This window comes from Olea europaea, unplaced genomic scaffold, assembly GCF_002742605.1.
Source record: "Olea europaea var. sylvestris unplaced genomic scaffold, O_europaea_v1 scaffold793, whole genome shotgun sequence".
Lineage (NCBI taxonomy): Eukaryota > Viridiplantae > Streptophyta > Magnoliopsida > Lamiales > Oleaceae > Olea > Olea europaea.
This window is the reverse complement of record NW_019266359.1, coordinates 95883-107191: the sequence shown is the minus strand read 5'-3', so window position 1 is coordinate 107191 and position 11309 is coordinate 95883. Positions and strand designations below refer to the sequence as shown.

Genomic DNA, 11309 nt, shown 5'->3' with positions numbered 1-11309 from the left:
ATTTGGTCATTAGACTTTAATTCATTTCAATTTAACCATTCTATTGATAACTCGATCAACATAATTCATGACCCTACTTTTATTCTTGAGAACACAAATTGTTAAGCGATAAAGATAAAAAAAAACCTCACAATTTTTTATATAAAATATTCTATAGTAACGAATGGAATGCATATAAAATTGGACCAATTTTGTTAGTTAAGTCATAAATTCATTAGTCAAGTCACACCATACAGTACCTATGCATATAAGGTGTCGATTGGTTGTAAATACAACAATAGAAATGGAACGAGCTAAGAACTAAATGCTAGGGATAGCTAAACAGCTTTCGATCTAAGGGAGCAAATCCCTCTTTGCTTCTACGAAAGAATTTGATAAGAGTTGATTTTCTGATATTTTTTGTATACTTTTATTATGTAATAGAATATCTTATTACAAGAAGATTGAACTATTCTGAAAGTTGAAAATTTGGTGAGCTAGTTCACATCCTTCTACGATTACACATTGAACGGTCAAATTGACATAAAAATATGAATTAAGTGACTTTATTGAAATAAAATTAAAAATTGAGTAATAAAATTGAAACAAACTGAAGTCGAGATACCAATCTAAAATAGACTAGTAAGTCAAGTGACCTTGAGAGAAATTTCCCCAATAGATAGAGATGCACAATCTGTTTATTGGCTCTCAAATCAGTCCACTAGTACACTACACCTCTCGCCAAAATCAAATGCATTAAATATATTAAAAGCGTTTACAACCTAAATCGATTGGATCTAGGGCATAACACTTACAACCAAGTCATACTACTGTCTACACAGAGAGAGAGAGAGAGAGAGAGATGGAAATGGCAAAAGATGGTGGTGGAGCTGCAAGAGCAAAGCTCTTTCCGGTAGGGTGGAATTCGGCGGCGAAGTCATGTGACTACTGCAAGTCCACGGCGGCGCTTCTCTTTTGCAGGGTGGACTCTGCCTATATGTGCATGGCTTGTGATGCCAAGATGCACAAAAATATCAGCCACGAACGTGTATGGATGTGTGAGGCGTGCGAGCAGGCGCCGGCCACCGTCACTTGCAAGGCGGACGCTGCTTCGCTTTGCGTTACCTGCGACCGTGACATTCACTCAGCCAACCCCCTCTCCCGCCGCCACGAGCGGGCCCCGGTGGTTCCGTTCTTCGACACCGCCGAGTCCGTCTTGAAGTCGACTGCAACCACCGGACTTTTGCCCATGAATGAGTCCACTAGAGACGTATGTATCAGCTCCAATGAATCCTGGAATATTTCTACAAATCCAGACGCAATAAGACTCGCCGCCCCGGACACGGTGGAGGATATGAAACCGGTGGAATTCTCGTTTACCGACGCGGATCAATTCCTGGATTTCGGTTATCCGATTTGCTTACAAGCTGACAGTGTTGTCCCTGCACCAACAATCAAAATTCCTCCTGTTCCAACTCAATTGACTAATTTTTCATCAGAAAATGGAGCCGAGATTGGTTTCACAAGATCCAACATCAATTCATACAACAGTAGCTTCACCAGCCCTTCTCTCAGTCTCAGTGTAAATATCATTCACAACTTTCTCTCTTTGTATATACATGTATAATGTACGTATAGCAACGCCCTAAAAATTCTTATCTAATAAAGTTTAACCTGACGACGTTTCCATATTATCTAGGAGTACAAGTCTCTTACCTTATTAAAGTTTTGACCAGATTAATATTAAATTTTGACGACTATGCTTGATTACTGATTCAGCATGTTGCACCGCCTTTTCTAAAAGCTTAAATATTTCTCCTTCGTCTGGTCAAATTATTTTTTGTCAAAATACGTTGGCGAATGAACTCAATAGATGAATTAATACCATATTGAATCAACTCATTTAAAGGCTCGTCTGTCTAAATTAAAGATTAAATTTGATTATTGATACTATTTCAGGTATCGTCGTCCTCACTGGACGTAGGTGTTGTGCCTGATGGGAGTTGTGTTTCCGATACATCGTACCCTTTTGCTCGAAACATGAGTAGCAGCGTCAATCCGAGTGGAAATCAGCTGTCGGGATTGGACAGGGAAGCGAGAGTTTTAAGGTACAAAGAGAAGAGAAAGAACAGGAAATTCGAGAAGACAATAAGATATGCTTCTCGGAAGGCCTATGCCGAAACAAGGCCAAGAATAAAAGGTCGATTCGCCAAACGAACAGAAGTCGAATCTGAAGTTGATAGAATGTTCAGTTACGGCGTTGTTCCATCACTGTTGTGATGAAATGACAATCAATTAAGTTTTATTCTCAATAAAGTTGGAATTCGCCTGATTATTATCGTGATTGAATTGATTCTGTATGAAACAATTAATTCAAGGCAGATTTTAGCAATAAATTTTTCTTTTCTGGTTGAAATTTCTGATGGCCATCGATTTTTGCAAGACAATGTGAGGTCTAGTACAATCTTATGCACTACTAATTTTCGAGTGCACGGTGTCCTCAAAAAAAGGTTGAACCCCAACCTTAAAGGTCCCTCACCACCTTATCCCTAGAGTATTATGAGAGAGGTTAATAGCGGGATGTGTCCCAACAGGTCAAGAAACAAGATTTGTTTGTACACTGGTACTCACAAAGAATTTCAATTCATGTTTCACAAAGAGGTTAATTTTCACAGTGTCCTATTTATATGATGCGATAACAATTCATAAATTGATTTGCTTACTAAATTCTTTAAGATTTAAATATAATGCTAAAAATGCAATAATATTTTTTTTATATTAATAATTAAATATTTTATTTCTATATCTTGATTTTGAGATTGTTTATAAATCTGCATTGTATCTTCAACACTAATTAATGAAAATATAAACATAATTACAGTTCTTCATCAATAAATTTAAAATTCTACATTTTGAAATACTTCAATTTTGTCTAAAGAACAAAGCCAATATGTGTTTTTTAATTGATCAAAAGAAACAAAATTAGAACGACCGAGCTACAAGTACAAAAGGAAAACCCACAAATGTTTTACAAACTACTCACAGTGGTGGGATCGACATTTTTTTGGACCATTTTTTAATACATCGGGACTCACGTGGGCTCGACCTCCACAAGACTCATCTATGAGAGTTTTGTATGTTTTTCTTCTGTGCATCCAGTTTAATTCAAATTAGAAAGATATTAAAAATATGGACCAATAATTGTATTTGGTGGGGTCCATGAAATGAAACTGGTCCTAACTCGGTTGACTATGCCCCACCGGCCACGGCACCGGCCACGCCGTCACTTTCCGGTGGTCAATAAGATTAAAATATGGACAATTGCCAATCTACATTTTTGTCTCATTCTGCTTTTAAGTAAACAGAATTTAATTAGCTTTTTAATGTGAAACGTTTTATTTGCTTTTATATTTGATGCAGCGAGAAGTAATTGAAAAAGTCTCACGAATTTTTTATATTTGGCAACATATATGAATGGAAGAACTTTTTTTCTTGTGCAAATAATAAAGAATAAAAAAAATTCACCGTTTTAGAAATTATTGCTTTTTAAATTTACAATTTTTTTGCAACAAGCTTAATTTTCTTTCTTAAAAGTGTTATTGACAGTGGAACTTTTTTTATTAAATTTAATTTTTGATATTAAACCATGAATATATTGTTTGTTTAATTTTAGCACTTCGAATAAATTTATTTGTACTCGTGACATTTTGAAATAAAAGATACTAATTTGTTTTTCCAATAAATTGTTTATATTAATTTGAGCTTGCATTTTGTTCATGGATCGACTCAATATTATAAATTAAGTGTTCAAGTTGTTAAACACAGAAAGATTTGATCTATAATTCGATTTGAAGTTTATTGTCCACAATCGGTAATTAAAGACGAACACTTTATTTTGATAAGATTGTCTCAATTTTTATTTAAAGTTGATCTTGACTTTAGCAATAAAATTGATTGTACATTTTGAAATGTATTGGACTGAACCACGTGAAATTAATTTATGGAATTAACCACTTGAATTTAATTTCACTTGACTATTATATGTAGTACCTTAATCCCGAGGAAATAATGAACTTTGATTACTAACTTGAAGTTTTTGAGGTATCAACGAGTGAGATTAAATTGCTAATCGAAATCTCGATGCCTAGGGAATTATAGTGAAATAATTAGAGAACATATATTCGCAATATGGAATCTGTAACCTATATAATAGGCATGATCATGACCTCAAGAGATTTTCTAATGAACAATTAGATATGAGCTCAGCAATTCGACATGATTGTCGAATTAATATTGTGATGTGATCACATGGAACTGTCAAACAGAAAATGGGATTGAGGATTTAATGTTTATTCGGAAAAGGGGGATTTTGGTCATTTCACCCAGTTCCAAATACTCAACGTTATTAATGGGGGTAATACGTAAGAGCAATTGGTCAGAAAATATAATTATTGTAGTTTCAGTAATTTTAATTAAATTAAGAGTGCCATCACGTTCTTTTAGTAGAATAGAACTTGATTAATAAATTATCCAGATCGATCAAGAGTTGATCGGGTCAAAATTAATTTATTGGAGCTTGATTTAATTGGGTCCGTTTAGTCCCTTTAGTGGCTTCAAAAATAAAGAACCAGAATAAATTATAAGAGTTATAATTTATTAACTATACAAATATATATAAATTAATTAAACCAAAATGTGTCAAGCATGTGACATTTAGATATGGTGGTTATGATTTGGATAAATACAAAAAAGATTCCTTTTTTTGTTGAAGACTTTTATACAGTCAAAACATAGAGTTCTTTTGAGATTGAAAGTCTTGTGAATCAAATCCATATATGTAGACACGTACATTCTCTTATGGGTTTAATTAATCTATGAAAAATAAAATTCTTGTGCCCAAAGAAAAATCTCTACAGTTATTTTTGAGTTCTTGATGAATACTGGAGAAAGCCAAAAGGTTTGAAGGAAAACTAAGAAAATCAAAAAAAGAGGCTTGAAGGTGGAATCAAGGAGATCAAAGATCAAAATGATTTTTTAAAGCACGCTACAAGGGTAACTTCTAAAACACTTGTGTTAACTATATTCCAAATTATTTAATTCTTGTTGATATATAATTTAATAAAATCCGTTGTATTCTTCCAACAATTGGTATCAGAGCCATGGTTTTGATATTATTTTGTGTATCAAGAATTAAATAATTTTGGATTATGCATGTGTTAGTAAAGGGCGGTGTTAGGATTATGTGATTTATTTAGTTATTAGATGAATGATATTTTTTTTATTGAACAAATTTATGGCCTTAGAATTTTGTGGTGATTATGTATTGTTTGAATCGAGTCATGTAACAAAGGGGGTGGATTACGACTCCATGTTTTCCCCTTTGATTTTAATTTTTTGCAAAAGAGTTAGGGTTTGTATATTGTTGTGGTCACTGCTGTAATTATGTAATAGAAGATCTGTTCTGCAATTATGAATCGGAGGACTTAAGCTGCAAATTCAGATCCAAGGACCAAACTTTATCTTCTCCAACGAGTTGAGAGACATGCATTGTAAAATCAGTAAAAAAAAAAAAAAAAAAAAAAGTAAAAAAAAAAAAAAAAAAAAAAAAAAAAAAAAAGGAACAAAATGGGGCAGAGGAAGGGACAACTAACTAGAGACGGTGGGCAGCACCTGCTGCCGCCGCGACTCGCGTGGAGAAGCGGGGAACTTCGGTGCTGCTGCTTTGCGTGAAATGCGGTAGCACGGTGATCTGCCGCTGCTTCTCATGCAGGGGACAGTGGCGCTTTCGAGCTCTGCTACTTCACCTGTGTGGGAGGAAGGTGGTGGTGGTCTCGGGGTGACGTGCAGGTGTTGATGATGGGTTGTTAATTTTCCGGTCATGGCTTGGTTCTTTTCGGCGTTGAGTTTGGAGAAACAGTTGTCTCGGTGAGAGTTATTTGGGCCAACTATTGAGATGGACCAGGTTTTTGTTGGGCCTAGAATTGTGAAATGGACTATAATTAGTAAAAGTTGGGTTGAGCCAATTTTTTTAATTAATTGTAATGTGGGCTAATGTGGTTAGCCGGGCCATTGCAATGTGGACCAATTTTTCACAATAGGCTGGATTACTGCAAAATTGGGTGTTGGCACTTGGGCTGAAGGATAAAGATTTGGAGCTTTCGAGCTGGACGCAACAAATTGGAAATTGAAGAATTGGACCGGAATGTGGTCCAATTAAAACTTTAATTTATTTGTAATTTTGTGTCTAGGTTTTGGGCCATAAATTTTGTTCTAGTTATTTTCTTATTGCTTTAATTAAATTGTGGTTGAATGTCATTATATATAACATGTCATTTAGATCGCATATACACCGCTCTAGGTACTATACTATCATGCATGTAGGTAATATTTATTTTTCTTTTCTAAATTAGTTAGATGAGAAAAATATAAATATTATAATTAATTAACGATTAGGTCATTTTAATTAAACTGGTTAGAAATTGATAATTGGAAAACCCAAGTAGTATAAAAATATTACGTGGGTGAGGGTTAAATTTTTCTAAACCCATGGCCTCCCCTATTAGCCCATTACTAAGAGTTGTGTATGCCATATGCTAGTAATTTTATTTTATTGGCTTCCCTAAAGGAGGACTGCACTGTTTCGGTTACTTGATTGGGCCCATTTAGGTGATGGATTTTCAATACAAATTAATTGTGATTGCTCTATAGGTAAACGTAATTAAATTTGGGATTGAAAAATCATCGATATATGGGGTTGTACACTTAAATCAAAGATATCATGAGGACTTCCTAAAGAATATCCAAATGATTTCATTGATGGCCAAAATTCAAATGATACTAAAATTAATATTGCATGAGATGCTAGAATATATTAAATTTAGTGGGAGGGTCCTAGCCTAGCCGTAAATCACATTATCTTCTCCTATAGAGAGATATGTTTAAGATTTTGAGGTTTTAGGTTGTCATCATATTAAGGTAGTATTGGGCCTACTTGTGCATTTTTCATGCATTATATATGAAAAGATAATTATCATCTGTAAGCTTAATATTGATATTGTTATTTTATTTCAGAAAAATGTCGAATCTTACACTGTCATCCATCCTAAGCAAGAACCAACTAGGAGATAATTACATTGATTGGAAACGTAACTTAATGATTGTTCTCACTGCTGAGAAGCATAAATTTGTGCTGGCTGAACCCTGTCCTAATGAGCCGACTGTGGAGTCTATAGCTGAATAGAGGGCTGCATATGAGAAGTGGGTTCAATCTGATGAGATGGCCCGCTACTACATTATGGCTTCCATGTCGAATGTGTTGCAGCAGAAACATCAGAACATGGACATTGCAGCTCAAATTATGGAAAGTCTTCAGGAAATGTTTGGCTACCAAGGTCGTCAGGCTCGATAGGCTGCCATTAGCTCTATTATGAACATGCGCATGAAACCAGGGACGCCCGTGAGAGATCACATGCTTGCATTGATCGCTCGGTTTAACGTGGCTGAGGTTTTAGGGGCTGAAATCCAATCGGAGATGCAGGTTGACATGGCTTTAGAGACTCTCCCTGAGATGTTCTCACAGTTCAAGGTTAGTTATAACATGAACAAGCTTAATATATCCCTGACCGAGCTGATGAAGGAGCTCCAAAATGCAGAGGCTATTTTAAAGACTAAAAGTGGTGAAACCCATGCTGTTTCTTCTTATCGACCATCCTCTTCCAAGCCGAAAGGCAAATGAGGCAATAAGAGGAAGAAGTCAAACAAGAAGGGCCTACAGCCACAAGCTAAGAAAGCAAAGACGGATGAAAAATCCAAAGGAAAATGCTTTCACTGTGGGCAGAAGGGTCACTGAAAGAGGAACTATCCGGAATACCTAGCTTGCAAAAAGCCAGGTAATGGTACGCTATCTTACATTGAAAAACATTCAAGAACTTGATGAATTGCTTTTCCAGCTTCATGTTTTACAGCCTTTGAGAAAAAGAGACTAGAGATATAAGTGAGGTGTCAGGAACTATTGCCTTAAGCTGTGGGCTGTCTGAAACGAATTGTTGATCCTTCCCTGTTGCTTCGTCAGACTGTTCCACTTGTTCCTTGTCCTTAGTATATATTTGAGCGTTATCTTTCTCATTCCTCTTTTCAGTGATTTCTGGCAATTGAATGTCACTCTTAATGGTAGTACCCTGACCCTGCTGCACTGTTGGCTATCTTCGTAGTCTTTGAGGAGATGGAGTGGGTGGCACATGAGTTTTGACATGGATGATGGGAGTGAATTACGAAAGTTCAATAGTTGCAACATTCACCGTCTCAACTACTAATATTTGCTCTCATGGGTTCTTCTCTAAATAGCTCGGCAAGATACCATGTGGTTAGTTTGCCAATGTAGTTGCAATCTACCCTAACTAATTCTCTAAGTTTTGTGTAGAGGCGTGTTGGTTCTACATTGCAATCTCAATCTTAATTATGTACTTAATAAGCAGATCTTTGAAGGATGCCTTATTCTCTTGTTGTTGTTGAACCACTGGTGGACCATCCTTCATCTAATATCTCTGATCCGAATTATTCACCCACGAGAAATTGGGATACTTGTTTAAACTCGAATAATAGTTGTTGAGGTTGGGTCCATTTTGCTATCTCTAATAATTCTGTACATATTTGACGTCTACAGGTTGACCCATGGAGTGAACGCTAAGAGGAAACTGGTGGTGAAATGATCTACTTGCAACCTGCGCAAACCATTGTTGTTAATATACCATGTTCACAAACTGAGTTAGATTATCAGGTTTCTTCATTATTGTTTCCATCTGTGCTGCTAACGTTGTCACCGCATCAACATTATGCATACCAACTGCCTTCTTTGGAAGTTTCCTGTCGCTCGACCACATAGACTGATTTTCTATTATTCTCTTGTACAACTCGTGAGTAACATCAATGTCCATGTTCATTACTAATCCACCCGCTAAAGCATCTACCATGTGCTTGAATTCTTGGCAAATTTTGTAGTAAAAAAGGTATACTTGTGCTTACTTGGGAATATCAATATTGGGATACTTCCTGAATAAGTTCTTGTACCTTTCCCATGCAGCTAGATAACTCTCAAGGACTTTTTGCTTAAATGTTTGGATTTCATTCCGGATTTGATGAACCCGAGACGACGAGAAGAATTTCATTGAAAATTTTTCAACCATTTTATTCCAAGACAAGATACTTCCAGGAGGTAACGTGCAGACCCACTCTCTTGTAGTATCCTTTAGAGTGTAGGGGAATAATCGCATCAGCTGACGTCCCTTCATGGTTGATAACTTTGCACAACATGAGAAAAGCATATATGTGTTCATGTGGATTCTCTATGACTTTTCGCAGAACTTGATGTCATGATGATTCTGGGAGAGATTGATGGCATCTGGTAAAATGTGAAAGTTAGCTTGTCCGAAGTGCGGATAGAAAACTACGATTGCACTAGTGTAGGTACTAAATTTACATAATTCCCTACTAATATTCGACAATCATTAGCAATAAGTATATTGGAGCTAGTGGTGGTTATTGAATCGGATCCCGAATCTAATTCCAATCTTGATTTTCGGCCATTGCCCATTTTTCTGTTTGTTGTCTTACACATTTTCTGAACGTTCTTTCGAGATCTAGTGGTAGGGGCTCAATTTTTTTAGAATCTTGCATAAACTGTCGACAACTTGAAAAGATAAAATAGAAGAAATTAAGTAGTGATATAAATAGCCTAAAAATAAAAATATAATATCGAATATAATTAAACTAACAAGCTAAAATTAATACCGTTATTTCCCGACAACGATGTCAAAAAATTTTTCGGACAAAACCTGCAAGCATATGAAATCGTTGACAAGTAATAGAATTTAGCGAGTTTCGAGTTTATCGTTTCCACATGGAATAAGGTCTAATATCTAGTTCAATAACTTTTATAAAATTCGATGTAAAGTAACATAAAAGATATTAGGTTTGCAATTTATACTAATTCTAACTAAGAAAGCAATTAAAATAGTTTTATCGATATGAGACGAATGTATTTTATATTTGAACCCCCCTATTAGTGTTACTTTCAATACACGAGCTATAAAAAGTAGTAAGTGTTTTCTAGTGTTAGTGACAATCGACAATCCGATTTTATTCAATATGCTTTTTCCAAGGCATATTAAACCTATATTTAACATGACATGGTCCTATTCCTAGTCCGATTCATATGAAAAACATGTAGGCCTGGGTGCTGTTTAGCTTGGGTTGTTTCTACTCCAACTTGAAACTAAAATCAAATTAGTTGATTTGGATGAATTTCAACCCATATCAACCCACTCTAGTTCTTCAATCAATTTGGTTCGGTAAGTTTATTTGGACTTTAGTCCAAATTGAATTCTTCAAAACAATTTATCCGTGTTTTAGGCTTCATTTATATTATAAGAACTAAAATAACTAAATAATTTTATATTACAACCACTATTGACTAACAAATAAAATAATGTTAATCGAGACGGATCAACAGAAACTTAAGAATTTTGTTACTTTTTATGCATTACGTAGCATGACTGTTTGAGTAGGGAAAAATGCTAAGTATAAAATAACGAGCTTGTGAAAAAAAAAAATCAGTACTATTACTTACCGACAATATCATAAATTGAAGGGAATAGAGATATAATTATGAGATTATGGCTTATCTTTTGATTTTTTATTTTTCTTAAAAAAAAAACGAAACATGTAAGTGAGTTGGGTAGGTTTGGTTAAGATTTGAGGTTTTAAATCATGACTGAACCGACCTACCATGATTTTGTTTAAAAAAGAGTCAAACCAAATCAAATCAATTACCTATGTCAATCAGACCCAAACCGATAGAAATCGGTTTGATTTTCATTTTTTTATTGGGCCTAAAAATATGCATTAATAAATAGGATTTATCACACAAAATTGTACATGTCATAAATAGTATTCCTAATATCTATTATTCGTGTGTTAAATATGCAGTGTTCCACCTATTGTGAGCCTCCAACACTACAAATACGCAACACATTATCCAATTGGTAGCGAAGAAATTAAAAATATGAATACATACATAATAAGAAATTACTGAATTGACGAGTCATGAATTTAACAGCTAATAAGATTCATCATTTATTCAATAGAAATAAATTCTAGCTAAGCATGTTTCTAATGATGAAGCAACAGGAAAAATAGAAGAATATCACCCGAAAGTTAAAAATTCAAGAAAGCAATTTCACGGTCTAATTATTGTTCTTGATTATTAACTCCCAAAATTTGATTTTTCAAGCTCTTGATATTTCTTGATTCAACATGTTGCCAAATTGTTTCTC

The 11309-nt window shown here is 34.9% G+C and overlaps 2 protein-coding genes across 2 annotated transcripts; both read left to right on the top strand.

Moving 5' to 3' along the window:
- The first annotated feature begins 793 nt into the window (after window positions 1-793).
- Window positions 794-2397, top strand: LOC111391447 (zinc finger protein CONSTANS-LIKE 5-like). Its single transcript, XM_023016672.1, has 2 exons — window positions 794-1561; window positions 1939-2397. The coding sequence occupies exons 1-2, from the start codon at window positions 842-844 to the stop codon at window positions 2257-2259; spliced, it is 1041 nt and encodes a 346-aa protein (XP_022872440.1). The 5' UTR covers window positions 794-841; the 3' UTR covers window positions 2260-2397.
- A 4858-nt stretch (window positions 2398-7255) lies between these two features.
- On the top strand, window positions 7256-7714 carry LOC111391458. Its single transcript, XM_023016681.1, has 2 exons — window positions 7256-7370; window positions 7428-7714. The coding sequence occupies exons 1-2, from the start codon at window positions 7256-7258 to the stop codon at window positions 7712-7714; spliced, it is 402 nt and encodes a 133-aa protein (XP_022872449.1).
- Window positions 7715-11309: the final 3595 nt, after the last annotated feature.